Here is an 18,706-nt window from a genome sequence, read left to right on the forward strand (position 1 = left end):
TTGGTTTCTAATTGTTGGCTTAATGAGTTCTGAGATATTGGAGCACCCAAATGTTTTGATAATCCACTGGCCACTGTTCTGCAACAGCAACTGTATTTCATCCATAACCAACCAGGTCCTTATGTGTTAGAGGAAATAAGGGACTGAAGTCAAGCCCTGCTATGCCTTACCATAACCACCCATCAGGAGATAATCAGCCTGCTTGTCCACTTCCCCTCACCCACCAAATCCCCCAGGATTTCATCACACTGGTCCTTTAAAATGAATCCATAAATAGGTCACTGGATACAGCACACTTCTGAGCAGGAAGAGCAAAGGATAGAAATGGTATAGAGCAAGTACCACCCTTTTTATTCTGATGATGTCCCTTTTGCTAGCTTGCGTTGTGCTGCCAAAATAGCAAGCCCTGACTGTGCCATGGCTGCTGGGACTGCAGGGAGTACTCCATGGACACAGACCTTACAGGCACCCAACAAACCTGGCAGCGAGCAGGAGCAGCTATGGGGGCCCAGCACGCCCAGCAGCTCTGACCAGGGCTGCTTGGGGAGCATGGCAGGGAGACTTTGTCTCAGTGGCCACTCTGTTCACTTGCAGGTCCAGCAAATATTGTTGCCTCTCCAGCAATTGGCTGGTGGGAAGGGCCAGTCCAGCTACACGGTGTCAAGAGGTTCCTCCCAGCACAGCTTCCATCAGTTTCACACTAATTGTAAATAAAATAGCAAGGGGCACCAGATAGATCTCACAACTGATTTGATAGGTGACTAAGCAAGCATGTCCTCTGCCCTGCTCACAGGGACTGCTGGGCTAGGGAGCCCTTCATGTGCTCCCAGTTGTTGTACAGGGCGTAGAGGCCAGTCAGCGTCAGACCCGCGATCCCACCTCGTGCTATCCCGCGCACTCCACCTGCAGAAAACAAAGCACATCGCACTCGTTAGTGCTACTTCAGAAATGGTCAGTGAACAGCAACTTCCAAAAAGGTGTTTAATTCAGAGGCATCTTAATGAACACTAGTTTCTTCAGTAACTCTCCAGAAAGAGTCCCTGTGCTTTTTCTACCTTCCTCTCAAATCTGATGCTGGGCTCATGGTCACTCATTCCTGATCCTGACACCAATTCTGCTGGAATGACTTCCTCTCAAACTGTGTTAGCAGTACTGCTTCAGGGAACCACTGTGGAGCACTGGAAGTTAAGATGGCTTTTCCCAAGTCCTTAATCTATTCTATCTGTTCTTATTACATTTGTTTTTACAGTTAGACATGTTCTCCTTCCATCATAAAATCTCCTCCAATTTTCAATTATGATAGTTAGCTCTGGGCAGAAGGAGAAAGGGCAGAAGGGAAATAAGTTAACAAAACAGCAGCTGATATGGACACGACATTGGGCTCCAGAGATTCATTAGGGCCATCATGCAAAACCTATCACTGCTTTTGTGTCTTTGGAATTTTAAAACTTTTTGATTAAAAAAATAGGGAGTAGATGAAAGGGATTAACTGGCAGGTACTTACTATGGTGTACACTGAACAGCTTTCTTTATTGTTTTATTAATAATCAGAATTATCACCTTGCAATGGTAAAAATAGAGTCACAGGTTATTAAAGTTTTAAGGTACTGGTGAGTACCTTAAGGTGTAAGGCAGAAATAGAGGGCAAGTTTGGCTACTGCCTGTAGGTAGTGCCCCTGGCTGGAGCTGAGAGTCAGGTGGCATCTTATCTCTGCTCCATCCACACGAGCACGGGGCTGTACAGGGGCACAAGTAGAGACTTCTGTTGCTTTCACTAAATAGCAAAACACTTCTGTGCCTCGGCAGAGCTCCCAGAATGCACTATAGGTGCACAGAACACCTGGGAGTATGACCCTCAATGCTAGGAAAACTTTGGGGAATTTGATTCTGCAATGTTTATCATTGCAGCTGAACTAAGCTAGATAATGTGTACAGTGTATAGAACAAGGCCAGTTTCTGCTGACAGCAAGATAAAACCCCTGTCTGCTCTATTGGTGAAACCAGTAGTGCAGTTCAAGTTCTCCAAACTTGAAAACAAAATGTATCTCAGTAATCAGAGAGATTGTGGTTTTTTCTTTCCATTATGAGCCATAAAGGTGTCTCACAGAATTGACTTTAGGCTTTTAGTGAGGCAAGAAGCTGTTGCCATCAGCTAGACTGACACTGTTACCTGTGCTGCAAGGTTAAATGGGATTCACTGGAGTTGTTAAACCTCCCTGTACTGCCCAGGCATGCAAATGAAACCAAGAAGCTGCAGAAGTAGGACTTGATATTAGAAGCCATGTCTAGCCATAGTTTCTAGAAATTTCATTGCCAGACAAGCTGTGATAATTTGAGAGTTTTTTAGGGTATAAGGCTGAGTTCTGTTGAGAATTCAGCAGTTCTAAGAAAAGCCCTACTGATATGATCCATGTGCCTAAATCAGCATTTAGGAAAGCAAATGTAAATGTCTGTGTTTGCTAATTGATCCTGAATTTGTTGCACAAAAAACTTTTCATATGAAGGGCTTGCAGCTGGGTACACAAAACTAACCATGCGCAAGCAGTGTCTGGCAAAAAGCCACAGGTGAAATTTAAAGAACACTTTGTGCAAAACAAGTATTTGAGATAATCTGCAAAAATACTGACTCCTCATTCCTATTGGGTTAAATGAATACAACATTAGAGCCCAATTTTCTGCTGTTCATATCAGGATTCCAGAGACCACAGCAGGAACCTCAAAGGGAGCTCATGACCACCAGGTGTACAAGGAAATGTGGAACATCCCACAGAATGCAATGCACTTCAGAATTATGACTGTTCCTGTAGTAGGCTCTCTCCTTACCCCAAGTTCAATTCCTCTCCTTTCCCCTTAAAATCCTATTCTTCTTATGCAAGAACATAGCTGAAGGATGATGAAGCCTGGCTCCATATTCTGTGAAGTCAGGGCTGTACAAGAAAAGTGTCATCTTTAATTTGGATTGCTGAGCTGTTTTTTAGCATCTGTGTATGAGGATTTAGACGTGCTGCTCCTACTACAACAAATACTGGTGTTCTCATGTGCTGAGGCAGCAAGGCAAGGATGGCAGCTCTGAACCCACTGGCAAAAGTCAACCACAGGACCTAAAGCCATCTGTAGGCCTGCAGACAACTTAGGGACATTGCTGGAGATGCTTCATAAATAGGGTACTAAACTTGTGCAGTTGGTATAGATACATGACCAAGAGAGAAAATAGCCAAGAAAACACGCAATAAGTGTTTCTATACTAGTATTTCTATACTATGCTTTTGCTACTAAATGTTGGGATTTTTTTTTTTTTCCAGCAGTTGCTCCTGGTTTCTGAATTACCCACAGTAATTACAAAAATAAAAGGGAAAGAAAACTTTCCCTAACTGGTCAGATTTGTGTTTGAGTAAATGTGTCCAGGTCTATGGCAGACTTCAAACAGTAATGCACTTTAGAATGCAGCCCCGTTGCTGGGCAGAAAATCTTAGGGCCTCTTAGAAAATTAATAAAAATAAAAAATAAATTCTCCACTCCCATCCCAGCTGTGTTTGCATGATAGAACATGTTCCCACCCCTCCTCTGCAATCATTCTGTGCAAGCCTTTGATATCAAGTCTGCCCTGACAAGCCCTGCAGAAACATGGCCGTAAGCCCCTAATCTTGCATGTCCCAGTAAGATAAAGGTTCCAGCTGACAGACCCTTCTGGAAGCAGGTATTTTGAGATTAGACACCTTGCACAAGAGTTGAAAACTGCTGTGGCTTCCAAAGATAGATCTGATGCTTTCTAAAGGGGAAGTTAGTTCTCTGGCTTCAGCTGCTGCACCCTTTCACCACCAGTATTGTCCCTCCTCTGTTCATTTTCAATAGGTTCCATCTGTACCATGGCACTGCTCAGCATTGCAGTGCACTGTGCCATGGCACACAGCATCCCAACAGCACAGCACTGCACTCCAGTATGGCAAGAACCACTCCTAACACTAGGCTGCACTTGTCCAGTAAAACCATGAGGACAAAATCTTCCCTTTAGGAACATACTTTCTCTATTTTCAGAATGTTACTCCCAATGTCCTGGGATAGCTTCTGGAAGCAAGAACCATCCAACAGCAAACATTACAAACACATTCACCAAAACCTCAGACCCCCATATGCCAAACAAAAGAAGAAAAAAAGAATCCTTTAAATTGTGATTAGTTTTCTTTCTCCCAATCTCTGATACTCTGAATGAAAACTGCTTTTCTTCCTTACAGGCCTTCAGAAACAAAAATACTTCAAAAAGGTTTAAAGGGCTCAACTCAAGTGTACAAGGCAATCTCAGTTTTGCTCCAGATTCAAGCTCAGTAACCAGACCATCTGAACCACCAAGAAGTCATTTGTTTGAACATCTGTGGGTGGCCTGATGTCATTAGAAAATATCAAGAGTTTCGTCCTGCTGCTCCATGGGGTTCAATTAATGAAATCTTGTAAGCAGTGGGCAAAGTCTTTGGATACAGAAATTACTGAGGAAACTGATAAAGTTCTATTTGGGAACAAGACATATTCCAGAAAAGCATCTTTCATTATCATATTGCTTCAGCTAAGGCAGTATTGTGCTTAGAATACTGAAACATCAAAGCTTAAAAGAGGGAACATTTCCTGTAGTTACTGCAGTATTAAGGTTAAATTCAAAAAACAGTAGGGATATACAATTTAATTTACTGGTTTAGAAGTACTAGAGCTGTTGAAGTTACTTTGTAAAAATTAATAAAATTAGCTGTCTTCTCACTGAGTGAAAGCAGCAACATCTGACAGGACATCAGTCCTCAGGAAACTAAGAAAGCCTCAACAAGCCGTTACCTGTAATGCTGCTTGTACATTGTCCTTACCTCTTCCTTATTTCAGCTTTTTAAAACATTCCTTTCTCTGAACACCATTTGATTGATAATCCTATAGACTTGTTATGTTAAAAGAGGTTCTTGAATTTCTAAAATGCCTGACAGTCCTAAACTTAAGTGATGACAAGCAAGTTCTTTTTTTCAAAATACTGCAAAAAAGTAAGGTATCCCAGGCCTGTACCTGCAGCAGTCCCTCAAAGTTCTTCTTTCCCCCTCCCTAGCAAAGAGAAACAAGAAAACAGCCCTGTCTGACCCAAAGAAAAACATGGGTTGAGCTCAGAAAACAAGCTTTTTACAGCTCAAGAAGTTGTCAACTAACACAGCTGCCATGAACTACCCACTGGATGTCACAAAACTGATCTTTAGCTCCAGCCAGATTTTACTGCTGGCAATAAAACATTTAGTCCTTCCTAATTCATGACATATTGACTTTTCAGGGTTGTGTTCTGAGGTCTTAAAATGACAGCTACTACCTTCAGCTATTGCTAGCATGCAATTCCCTTCTTTTTAGACACACACTATTTTCTGTATCAAATTATGTAACATCTATTGCTCCAAGCCATGAGATGCTGTAGCTAGGATCAGGTTCCTACTGCAAAAAGTAAACAAAGGAATTCAGTTGGCACAAAGAATTAGTTTGCTTTTGTTGCTGTTACCCCTAACCTCCAGAGAGGAAAGAAATTATCCAAGAAAAAGAACATCTACAACCTGTGTAACCCTCAGATAAGAGGTAAAGGTTGGTTAACTTTTCGCTTAGTGAAGTCCGTCAGAAATTCCAGAGAGAAATTAATTGCTGTCACACTGGGTCAGGCCAAAGTCCCACCTAGCACAGTATCTTTTCTTGAGTGATCAATCCTGCATGCTTGAGGAGGAGTATAGGAGCCTCAGCCAGCTGTACCTTGGTGACAACTGGAAACATGCATTTTCATAGTGGGGAGGGTATAAGAGCAAGATAGTGCAAAATGACAATCATTTTTGTTTGGCAGTTTTTTGGTTACTTTTATGACTAATATAAGAAAACCAAATAAAGATGGTCAGTTTAGAAAAGAGGTTGAAAACCTGCAAGGAGGCTAAACAATTGTTTTTTGATATGTTTGTCCTTTGTAACATTTATTAGAAAAAACATCGCGTAACAGATACTAATTGCTGTCTTTGCTTAAAATTGAAGAATAAAGAATGGTATTTTATTAAATGGGAAAGCCATCTTTGTGGACTTAGGATGGTAACAGACCTTTTAGCAAAACCTGAATTGACTGATAACTGTAGCTGTAATGTTTCTACTGCATATGCCACTGGCAGAGGAATCCAAAGGGTTTTCTTCTAACTGTTACCCAAACTGCATGTTCAGTGGTGAACTCCAAAAATTGCTCCTATGAAGTTGTAAGACTGGCATAACAAATTAATATGGACTCTTATTGCTGCATTTGGGCTAAAATCTAGTCAGTAATTGTGGCTTTAAATTTAAATAAATGTGAAAGCTGGAGATCACTTTGGTCAGATGAATCAAGCAGAAATTATTTCAGAACTCCTCACATCAGTTTTCCACTCCCACTCAATAGATGTCTCTTTCCTAAGGCATGCAGTACTGCTGAGATGGAGCACAGCTATCACCTGCTTTTAATGGGGATTGAACTGCTTCAGTCACTTCAGTGGGAAACTTCAATGAGTGATGGCACTGCCACTGAATGCAGAGAGGGGGTTGAATTGCTGAATTGCCACTGTCCTCACTTGCAGAGTTTTCAATCCTCTCTTATCTTCTCCCACACAAGCTGTGTCAAGTAGCTTTACACAACTGCTCACAATCAATGGCTTTAGAACGTGCACGTTCTGTTTGACTGCTGCCATTTTGGTAATGATTAACACTCCTGCAAGGACAAATTGTGAAAACTGGGACCAGTTTGGGGCAACGAATCTCAGCCTTCACAAAGTCTTCCCGCTATTTTTTTTTCTGTCCACTCACCAGATGCTTAATCATAGGTTTCAGAAATTCAAACTAGATTTTGCAGAGTCCACAGAAGTGTTTTTCAGTGCAGCAGAACTGCTGATGTGATTATGTGGTTATGCATGAAATTATAATAAAAGACCTGCCACACATTATCCCATTTCTTCTTAAGTAGTTCCTGATCTCTTTACAAAGCAGGAAAGATGAAAGGGGGAAATCAGTGTTGGAACAGCACTGCCTGCAACTCTGTATCCACCCTTGTGGACTACAGAGCAGCCTTGTTTTGCAATGGAATGTTTCTGTGAGCTTCCTGCTGACACTAATATATGGAGATTTATAACTCAGCGTCCTTGACAGCTTTTATATTTTCCTCTTCTTAATGCCAACATGTCATGACATTCCATGCAATAGAGGTAATTATTACAGTCATAGCCAGATACATGCTAATCCTTTGCATGGTGTAATGGTTTAAATATTCAAGGTTTTAGGTAAATATACACACTACTGCAGTCTAAAGGCAGAACTTGTAAGTTTTACCATAAAGAATAAGAAAGGGTGTTCTGGCATAAGATGACAGGAGAGGCAACTCTCTGCACTATGGCTCATAGGTACAACACACATTTGAAATACAACACTGTAATGAATAGAGATTAACTGACTTAATTTGCCTTTATCAGGGCTGCCATTAGCTCTGTAGATCTTGTGTTACAAAACAAATGTCCCGCTGTACTCTGGTAATAAAAACCTTAGTAGTGTCAGATGACTTGCATGTGACTGGAGCAGTTATCTGTGGTTGCACTGTGCCAAAAAAAGATTATACATATTGCTCTATACTTCTGAAAAGTAAGGGGGATGCTTCTGCTGGAGTATTAGATGATAGCTCTCCTTATTAATAAACTTCTACAGAAAATATTAGGCTTCTATATGCTACCTTTTCCAGCTGTTCTTGGTGTACTGTCATGAAATCCCAAGGAAGAAATAGATTACAGGAGAGCTATGTGTCCTTGCAAAGTTAGGAGTCTCATATTTATGAAGGCTGCTCCAACCAATTATTTTTGGATTCAGGTAGTCTAAGCCATGAGGAAAAGTTATTCAAACTGTTTTGCCCCATACATAAAGCAGGCCTTCAGGAACACTCTTAAGACACTGAGGGTCAGTAAGATATGCAAAAGTACATAGGTTAATTCTTGCATTATCTCCTCCATAAAATGCAGGTGTGTCACGCAGCCAAACATTTACTGAGTTACTTAAAACATTAAACTTTTTTCTATGTCCTTATATCAATCTGTGGCACCCAGCAATCCCCTAAAGAAGATGGTACCTCCAATTGTTAAGCTTGGAAGAAGTGCTGACAGCCATTCTGCTGATGAAACTCAGACCCTCTCTCCTGCAAACAATTCAGTTTGCACCAGCAAACTCACCTTAAATCTATGCTGTTCTCAAATAACCTTGTTTTTGGTTTTGACTGTGAGGCAAAAACAAGAATCCTACCACAAGACAACAGTTCCACGAACACCTAAGTAGCAATTTCATAAATCCATCAATTTCTCTGTGAGCAGGGCTTCTGTAGCTCCAGGTACCACTACCATGTGATTTACTATGGATCACCTGTAGTAAGTTTCATCTTCATGCAATCAAGCTCTATGTTCTGTGTTTTCCATCCCTGTCCCCAGTCACTTTGGAAGGTAGTTCTCATTTACCTGCATCCACTCATAGAGTTGAGAAACAACTAGTTTTATTCCTGGTGTTGCTAAAAACATGGCTAGGAATGAGGTGGGTATGTATTTTATACAGCCTTACCATATATCTGAGGAAATGACTGTTTCTTCAATATGTATGTACAACAGTCATAGCAGCTTTCATGGTTACTATCAGTACTGTGCAGTTGCAAAGAATCAAATTTAATTCAGCTGAATTATTTTTTAGTGCAAGTTTTCCTTAAGTAGCCTCAGTTGGGTGAAAACCACCGTGGGTTAAGGGACATTGAGCTAATAGCCATTTTTACACTGTCAATTTTCAGAGCAGGACAGAATTTAGTAAAAGTAATAAGAATCCTAATAACTAGGATAAGCACAAGAGAAAGAAAAGGAGAAATATTTTGCTACTCTACCAGTGCTTTTGTATAGCATTCCTGTCAAGGTTCCAGCAGCTACGGTGTTCAGGTCATCTTCTGCACCTCGTGTTTTTTCAATGATGACTCCAAATGCACTGTAAAGTAGAGCTGGGGGAAAAAAAAAAAAAATTAGAAAAACTTCTGTGGTCTGAGGCCCAAAGCCTCGAGTCCAGGCTTGGTGTAGCTACTTAGAATATACTTCTGAAGAACAGAACTTCTGCTTATTTGAAGGGAATCCTCTGCAAAATCCCATCTTTGGTGTTTCTTTTCCAAATCTTTGTGTATAGCTATTTCTTCTTTCTTGAGCTATAATTTGGTTATAAAGTAGCATTATTCATGTTATTTTGTGCTATAAAGCACTGACTGAAGTTTAAGCCTATTTTGCTAGTTTGAATTTGTTTGAAAATTCAGGGTTTAAATTTGTACTGGCAGTTTCATACCGTCTTCTGTGGAAAACATAAAACTGAACCCAGCACTTTCTAGGCAGAGAAAATTGCTGTCCATGTGTGACAATGATGAATTGTGAGTTAAGCACAGTATTCAGATCATGCTACCAAGAGCTGGACTACAATAGGCTATGTTTCTTTTAAAAATTACTATTAGAATGCTTGGGATTTGACATTTACAGCTGTTTCACCTCTGCTTGTACATGAAATCTTTATCCCCAGGGGGCCTTTTGATTTGGGATAACTTTAGAGACTGCCCTGGAAAGGACTGGAAAGAGAAATGCATGGGCTTTTTAGCATGGATGCATGAATCATTTATGAATTCTGATGAAAGAAAACACTCCTTCCCCCCCCCCCACTTCCTCTTCACTCCTCATAATTTACACATATTTTATGATAGCAAGGAATGTCATAAATTTGAAGTGATAAAGACAATGCCATTTAATTTGATCTTTGCCCTCCAAGAATTTGAAATCTTTCCTTCTGCTAAAAGGCAGTAAATTCTTCATAAGCAACCATAATAATGTCAATGAGTTAACAGCAGCATCATTCTCCATTCAGCACAGGCAAGGGTATTTTAGCTTGTCTTAGCAGCAAATAGATTAAGAATGAAGGAAGGAAAAGCTGAATTTAACACAATTTTTTGAAACAGTTCCATACAGATGTTGCCTCTGTTCAGGAACAGAATTACAAAAAGTTGTCAGTAGATACAGAATGGCTGCACAAGGTGAAGTAAGATGCAAAAATAATTCAGTTCCTTGAAAGGAATTTCTCTGGTAACTAGGACAAGACAGAGGTCTACCAGAATCCCAAATATAAAGTTCTGCTTAACTCTGTGATTTTGGAGGCCATATTTGTAGAGAAAAATAACAATTTGTTACTGGAATGCACAAACATTTTCTTGAGTAATCTTTCTTCAAACAAAGCCGAAAAAAAACCTGTTAATGTGTCACTTAAACTGAAACCTTGAACTGCAGTGTGTCTGCATCTCAGTTCTCAGACATGTTTTTGTTAGCCTTGGAACAAAAAAAAAAAAAAAAAAAAGAAAAAAATCCAAACAAAAAATAGCCCAGTAAAACTCAGCAGGCAACATTTCTTATAGAAATAAGATTCTTATAAGCATTTCTTATAGAAAAAGTGGCTTTCTTGCTGTAGCTCAGAATCCTACCTCTAACTGTGCCCTCTACACTATGCCTCAAATGCTACTGACTAAATTAAATGACAGCTAATCTGCTCCTCAGAAATAAGACTGAAATAAAATGTCATACATGCAACTTAGCCTATGCTTTGATGCATTTCTCAAAATAATGTAGACTGGGTTATAACATTATCTAGTCTCTGATTTAAATATTGCTAACTTCTATTACAACTTTGTAGGACAACAAAATCCATCATTATTTTTCTTCAAAATAATTTAATCAGTTTTGGATTCCTCCTTTTAAACTTACTGCATCAGTTTTCATTTTTTAAGATTGTGGTGTTCTGGGGGGCAGGTGAAAAATTTGTAATTTCTAGGGTATTAGTTATTTCACTGACTTTTATGAAGTAATCTTGTTTTTCTGAGGCAACTGATGTGATTTTATTTCACAGCCCCATCCCACCCAAACCTCAGTTCATAGAAGTTTTTTCTCATACATCAGGCTATTGGTCAATTTCTTTTCTCTTTTTTTCTAACCCACATTAGTTATGAGCAACATTTAGCTTTAGAGTCAGTGGAATCATGTGTGATTTTTCTAGCTAATGTACCATGATTTAAAGCATAAATCTTTGTACTATCATATTTCTTCTTCTCATGAGCATTTTGTTGACTCTACAGGAAGCAAACATTGGGCAGTTGATCACCTGATCACAGTCTCAATGTAGGCTATTGAAGTTATTTCAGAAATATTAAATTATATGTTTTGTCTTTAGTTGTAATGTAACTGGAAAGCATTAATAAGTACACATCACCTGTAATTTCTAGTTACTTCTGATATAGCTGGAGTTTGTTTATAATACGGTAAAAAAATTTGGTTAAATTAAAGGCTTTTGTCTCCTTATGCTGCAAATTCTATTTTAGCCTTTAATTTCCTTTTTCATGCCTACTGAAATACCCTCAAGCCCCCAAAGAAAAAAAAGCATGCACTTTTTCCTGATGGATTTAATAATGATAATTTAGAGAATACTCTTCTTCACATAATACTCAAATACACTTTCCCAACAATTACATCTTCAAATTGCTTCCCTATTAAGGAATGACTTTACTTACCCAGTGATCCCAGAGTGTTAGCCCATAACGCTCCTTGCCTTGTCACCATATTTAGAATTCTATAAAGGAGTCAAAGATGTATGAAAACCTTTAGCACTCTGTTTACATCAAGGCAATGTTTATGACAGTAGGACTTGTGTGTTTACACTAAATATGTGGTTAATAAAACTGCAATGATGAACTAAAAGCTTCTGAAAGCAAATATTCAGTCCTGTCAAGTCTTAAGAAAACACTTCTCTCTTTTCAAGGCAAACTTGACCCTCCCCAATACTAAAATCTCTTCCCTTCAAATGACTTTCCAACCCAGGTTGTCCTTCCTTACATGGTGACTACACACAGCTCCTGGATTAACCTGATACACTTATGCAGACTTAGCTGAGTAAGAAAGCCTCAGTGCTCCAAGGCCCATATGTCAGGGAGTGTGGGGATGCCTGAGCAAATGGTGTGGGCAACAAAGCAAGTCTGGAAGGAAAGAGACAGTCCCTTACAATCCCCTCCATCCACTCAGCACCCAGCAAAAGGCCAAGAGGTGTGGCTGTGTGTGTGGGTTGTGTGTAGGCTTCCAGACTAGCACTAAAGAGGAGAAAAGAACCTTTAGTGCGCTCTCAGGGAAGCACAATGCCACTTCTTGCTGGCACCAGTTGTTTCCACAATGGTGACAACGGCAGCCAGAAGAAATGACTGATCTTTATCTCCCAGCAGTGTAACACTATCACAGGCATAGTATTGCTCTGGACAGCTGACTACCACTGGAACTTCAGCATTTAATGTCTGCTACTTCCATTGCTTTATGTTCCTTCTGATTTAATTTTCTATTGTTTATCCTTTTTTATAATTTTCATTAGGGCACAGGTCATTACTGAATATGGTTAGGCAATGAACTAAACAATAATGCAACATTTCATTTTGAAACAAGAGGGGAAAAATCTAAGAGGTTAGGGTATTAATAACTTCTCTTTAATTACAACCCCCACTTTTTAACTTTATAATCATCCTGAATTGATAAGAGAAACAGTAATTCTAACAACCATAGCATACTGTGAGGTATTTGGTGACAAGTGAATCACAGCAAAATTAAAATTCAGTAAGAAATCTGTGTACATTAAGGACAAATTTGGAGGAAATCTAGCTAAGCAAGTCTGTTCTCTGCACCTGATGAGGGCAAAACAGAACTTAATGGACTGTTGGAAGGTGGTGACCTTCAGTAGACCTTTGCCTTGCAGAGCCATGATAAAAGCAGCATGTGCACTGACTGCCACCTCCTGGGCTTGACCTGTCAAAGTTTGTGCTTAAAATCAAGGCTTTGTCCAATTCTGCTCATTCAAAACCCTAAAATACAATTCTGTGCATCTAGAGCATGAAAGAGTCAGAATAATAATGGTGAATATTTTGATAAAGGGGATGAATACAGAAAAAAAATTTTTAAAGGAGCAGAGCCAATATAAACGGTACCAGGAAATACTAAATTCCTCTTCTAAAACTCCCTTGTTCCAAAGTATTCCGGGAGTGAAATTTTCCTGTGTTTTCCCTCACTTTTCTGTTCCTCTGGTTTCAAATGTCTCTTTCACTTAGGTTTTCCTATAGCTATGTCTAAGCTACCATGATTTTAAGAAGAGGCATTCTATTGAAATAAATGCTCCTGTCTTTGCTGTGTTCCTTCAATCAGGTAAGGCAAAAACATGGCAATGTCATGGGTGCTCACAGTTGCCACAACCCAGAACAGCTCTCCCTGCAATGCCTGTACCAATGTCATCCCTAATGCAAATCCAGGCAGGCCCAGCTCTGCATTTCAATCTTTTCCTGATTGTGAAAAGCTTGGGAAAGAAGGGACACTTGTGCTCAGATAAATTACAGCAAAAAACAACTCAAAGCAAACATTGCTGCTTCTGGGAATATTTCTACATATAAAAACACTGCTTTGACTTTGAAGTAGATTTTTAGTAAACATCCAAGTAGTAATTAGTTCTTAAATATTTAAGTCACAGGACACACCAATTGTGACTAAATTGTGACTAAAAAGCAAAAAGGTTGAACTGAACATCACTGTAACTAAAAATTTGATCAAGACAAATACTGACTCCCATTTGTCCCCACTAAAGAAAAAAACCACCAAAACATTTATTTTTGCAGTATATTCAGATCTAACCTTGTATAAACTGGAAGAAACAACTCTATCACTAAGAAGTTTTTTTTTTTTTTTTTAGATGGAACACTTACTGTACGTTTCTAGGTTTTGACCATGCCATATTCTGTGTCTCCTTCAAGCCAAGTCTCAAACCATTCAGTGCACCAAATGCTGCCCCTAGTTGGAATAATATCATTTATTACTTCTTAAGAAGCAAAAGAATAAACAATACTAGAAGCAAATACTGAGAATAGAATTCAGTGCACAAACCAAAATCAAATGTCTCTTAACTTAAGACTAGGACAGACAGTGTCTTGCAGAACAAGACATTTACAGTCTCATCAATCACTGTAGTGTATAGGTATTGCCTGGACAGCTGGGAAAAGTAAAATCCACAACCACCTACCTGTCATACAACATCCTCCAATGGTAAAAAAGGCCAGCTCAAATCTGCCTCGAGTTTTGTTGGCTCCTGTGGGCAAGATAAACTCATCTGTGTCCTAGGGGAAAACAAAAACAAATGCTTTTGCATTTTCCAAGTCTGGTTCTAAATGTAAGCCATATTCATTTTTTAATTTAATCAATGCAATAAACTAAAGATGGATGAGTATTTCTGGAAAATTCCTGCCTACAGTAGCACAGAGATGGAATATACTAGGTACATATTATATTAAGCATGAAAAAGGAGTGTAAAAAGTTCAATTGACTGAGTGGTTTTTTCTTCCTCTAGCTGTGCTAGCTTTTCATAAATTACATCAGTCGGCCAAGGAACTAATTTTGTGTGGGTTGTTGGTTGTTTTTAATGACTATTTGCTTAATTATTAGTTACATCTTGCAACAGGGAATAGAAGCCTTCCAAAAACATTCCTGTTGTCTGATTACATAGCACTGTTTCCTCACTGAGCAACCCAGTCCAATACAATAATGCATTAAGTTTCCCATTACTCTGATACTAAATAAAAACTTTTTTTATGAAAAGAGGTATTTCCTCGCACTGAAGTAAGTGACCTATTTTAAGGATGTGAAAAATGCAAAGAATACACTCAAAACTAGAGATGATCAGGCATGAAATATGTGAGCTTGGTTATTTTTTTTGCTTTCTCCCACAGTGGCACGCTTGTGCTCTTATTAATCAGTGGTCTAAAAATCTAGAGAAATGGCCTAGAGAAACTGGTATATGGGTCGAGATAAGGTGTGCCAAGGCACTTCTTCAGGAGGAGACTGTTGTTGATAAGGTGCTAAAGCAGATCTCTGTTAAGCCTCTTCTGTGCTTTCCAGTCACAGTGTTATCCACCCCTACTTACCTGACATGACTCCAACAGCTGCAGGCTCAAGGAAATGCATTCTAAAGGGCTTTACTGGCCCACACTTGACACTGAATGTGAATGGCAACACAGAAAAAAATAGCTCCTGAAATTGTGAGGTGTTATAAATAAAATGAAATTATAATATGGTTTCTATCTCCCCTAGGCAGTTGGAGAAATTCAGTGTTTACAAGAGTTAGTAGTTTCTAACAGTTTTCACTACTGTCCCAAAAGACAGAGATGAAGCAATCCTTGCCTACATAACATCTACGTTTCTAGGGACAACCTCAAAAGCCCATCCTCAAGGCTTCTGCCAAAGGCTGACATGCAAATTTGTAACACCTGTTACCTGCTGCAGGCAACAGCACTGCAGAAAACATCTTGTTCTGTGCCTGCTTTCACCAACCAAAATGTGGGGTTTAAAGCAACAAGTACCAGTGGCCATCTGCTGTTATGGGAAGACCTGAACGAAAATGCAAGATTCCCAACACAAGGCTGACTTTACTGCTGAGTTCTGAAACAGATAGATGGTCTTTAAGCACAAGGAAACCCTCACCTCTCCACATGCCCCTACACGAAAAGCCCAAATTTAAAGGCTAATAATTTAAGTTCTTATATCCCAAAATATTAATTATGTCTTTTTCCTTCAGTATTTAGAATCTTAGGAACATGTGGAGAATGTTTAGTACAACCCTCATTGTTAAAAGAAGGGTCAGTTAGTGCTGGGCACTCAGAGTCATTCCATGTCCTATGATTCCCTAAGGAAGGAGACCTCACAGCTTGTATGGGCAACTTGTTCAGGTAAAAAAGAACAGAATTCCCTTTTATTTCAATGCACTTTGCTATTACTTCAACACACTATTACTAAACATGCAGGGCAGTGAAGTGTTACAACATAGACTGCAGCCTCTAGTGTTACATTAATAGGTATTTTTAGAACTGCATCATGACACTAATGCCACCTTTGCATTTAAAGCAAACGTCCCTTTTGTTTCTAAAATCTATTAGTACACACACACACACTTTGTTCCAAAATCCCTGCTATACCGTTTTTAACACCACCATGTTCTCAGACAAACTGTACTAACTAAACAAAACTACTTTAGAGAGTGCTTTTGAGAAAGTCTGAATAATCTCAGCTTCTTTCTGACCACTCAACAACAGCAGCCACAGTACCGAACCCATTTCCACCAGAGACATAGCCTCAGTTTTCTATCCTCCTAGGAATGTTACATTGTAATCTGGACTACAACAGCTTCTAGGCCCCAGAACTGCAGGCAGAGCTTCCACTTACAAAAGAAACTGACCCAGCCTACCAGGAAACAAGGCACGGAGGTTGGCAGATACTATGCAACCGTTGGCCTTTAAGCACTAATTCTACAAAACTTTATGTTCTCACACAATATGAGCCCTATGTGCAGAAAAATGCTAACTAAATAAAATCACTGACACGCATCCTAATTGGATTAACTTAAACATTTTCTGCTACACTTAATATTTATGAAAAAGGAAAACTTGATTTAAAATTTTTCTTTTCCTTATGATGCCTTGTTTTATATTAACTGATGTTAAGATGAGCAAGTGTGACAGCTACATTACTCTATAGAATAAAATGGGAACTTGTACTTCATGATGGTCTCCCTTCAGCTGGGAAATGACAATGTGATGTGAAATTTGCAGCTGCTGTGATGGCAAAGCCTGTTATCAGGTCTGGAGCTTGGCTGAACACCTCAGTAAACTGATAAAACTTGTCATTGCTCAGAAAACTCATCCATGAAAAAAGGGAAGATATTCTGGCTGCTCTTACTGATAGAAGAGGCTCAATGGAGGTGTGAGCAGTGCCAGAACTTGTGTGTGGTGGTGTTGGGCTGTCTGCTTCAAGGCAGAGAGGGAGATCTCTTTCCAACAGCAGCAGACTTGTACTGACACAACAGCCCTACCTATCCTCTGCATTATCAGTGCCCACTTTCCTCTAGATGTCACAGCACTTCAAGATTTATTAGGAACAATACTTCCTTAGAAACAATACTTAGAAAAAAAATACTTCCTTAGAAACAATGCTTGTTTCTTTCCACGGTTTTTCAGTTCAAAACTTCAGTGCAGAGTGGCCAGCACTGCAGGTTTGAGGTGTTCATGTAGGATCATGTAAACACTGAAATCAACACAATAAATACAAGCCAGCTTCTCACCTGTACTAGGTACTTGGGGTCCAAGTTTAAATACGGTGACAAAGGGCTCATCCCAGTTACTAAAAGGAAAAAAATACAGAACACTTTAACACCAATTTCCGTAGTAACAATTCACATTATGTAAGGCAAAGAGCGGCAGATCTCGTGCGTGGCAGCAAGGAAAATTCTGCCGAGAAGTTAGTTGCCCAGCTCCCTCAAAGGCAGCACGGGCCGGCAGCTCGCCCTTCCCAGGAAGCGAACGGGGGCCCTGGGATGAGGGGAACACGATGTCCCTGACACCAGCCACACGCGGCCCCGCCGAGGCCTGGCAATCCGCGCCCACCCCAGGAGGGCGGGCGGGCGGCCGGGATCGCCTCCCGCGGGCGGCGGCGGAGCCCTCGGGCCGCGCGACCCGGCCACCGCCACCGCCACCGCCACCGGTCCCGCAGCGGCCGGTGCGCGGACACTGCCCCCCGGGCCGGCCCCGCCCGCCGCCCCAGCACTCACGCGGCACCCCGGCCAGGTCGGCGTGCGAGTAGCCGAGCCCGCCGGCGCCGAAGAGGCCGCCGAGCCCGGTGCCCTTGGAGTTCCCGCCGCCCTCCATGGCGGCCCCGCGCCCGCCGGCCTCGCCACCACCAACGGCTGCCGCAAAGCGCCGCCGTAAAGCGCCGCAAAGTGCCGCCCGGCACCGCTGCTTTGCGGGTCGCCATGGCGACGGGGTGAGGCGCGCCGGGCGCCATCTTGCTGCGAGCGCCGGGCCCCGCTGGCCGGACGCCGCTCGCTCCCGGCCCCGCCGCGCCCCCCGCGCCTTGGGAAGAGCCCGGCGTGCGGAACGGAGGATGCGGGCGGGCGCGGTCCTTGCCGCAGCGTCGCGCCGTCCCCGGGGGGCGGGTGCTGGCCGGCCCCGGCGGGCAGGGCGGCCCCGCCGAGGATGAGCGCGGGCTGCGGGAGGGAACCCCCGCAGAAGAGAGCCCGGCCCGGCCCCGGCAGCCCCGGCGGCGGCTCCCAGGGAGAGCGGCAGGAGCGGCCCGGGGGCAGCAGCTCCGCCACCGCCGTGGGGAATAAAGGTTTGTACCGGCCCCGGGGCGGCGGGCGGGTAACGGGACTCGCTGGGTCCGTGCCGCCCCCGCCTCCCGCGGCCTCCCCTTCGCTGTCGGGTGCGGGACTGGCCGGCGGAGCCTGCTCTGGTTCAGCAGCGCTGAGCTGGCCCGGGCCGGGAGCGCTGCTCGGCACCCCCGCCAGCCCGACCCGCCCGCGGTGCGCCTGGGGCTGGGCGAGCGGAGGAGAAGCCCCGGCCGGGCCGGGGGCTCCGAGTGTCCCTGTCCGCCGCCCAGCGCATCTGTGCCGTGCTGCTGCCGGCCTGGGCAGCGCTGCACGGCGGGGCCGCGTGTGCCTGTCCGTGCACGGAGCCTCCCGCAGCTGCCCCTCCTCGCCGGGCTGGAATTGTCTCTAACTTGGCTTCGCGCTGCCAGCGTGTCCCCCGTACCCCAGCCCGGTGGTGTGG

General features: G+C 42.1%; 2 protein-coding genes across 4 annotated transcripts in view; one reads left to right on the forward strand and one right to left on the reverse strand.

Moving 5' to 3' along the window:
- Window positions 1–332: 332 nt before the first annotated feature.
- On the reverse strand, window positions 333–17,868 carry LOC306805054 (mitochondrial import inner membrane translocase subunit Tim23). The gene is made up of 7 exons (XM_079312373.1): window positions 17,710–17,868; window positions 17,224–17,282; window positions 14,137–14,230; window positions 13,823–13,907; window positions 11,606–11,664; window positions 8,909–9,019; window positions 333–903 (listed from the first exon to the last, which is right to left on the reverse strand). The coding sequence occupies exons 1-7, from the start codon at window positions 17,804–17,806 to the stop codon at window positions 788–790; spliced, it is 621 nt and encodes a 206-aa protein (XP_079168499.1). The 5' UTR covers window positions 17,807–17,868; the 3' UTR covers window positions 333–787.
- A 127-nt stretch (window positions 17,869–17,995) lies between these two features.
- PARG (poly(ADP-ribose) glycohydrolase) overlaps window positions 17,996–18,706 on the forward strand; it is a 60,665-nt gene continuing 59,954 nt past the window's right edge. For 2 of the 3 annotated variants that reach the window (XM_079312342.1, XM_079312343.1), the window contains exon 1: window positions 17,996–18,269. In XM_079312342.1, the coding sequence (XP_079168468.1) occupies window positions 18,134–18,269 (136 nt within the window). In that variant the 5' untranslated portion in view covers window positions 17,996–18,133. The remainder of the gene's footprint in view (window positions 18,270–18,706) is intronic. The other variant, XM_079312344.1, reaches the window with a different exon arrangement.

This window comes from Erithacus rubecula, assembly GCF_903797595.1.
Source record: "Erithacus rubecula genome assembly, chromosome: 9".
Lineage (NCBI taxonomy): Eukaryota > Metazoa > Chordata > Aves > Passeriformes > Muscicapidae > Erithacus > Erithacus rubecula.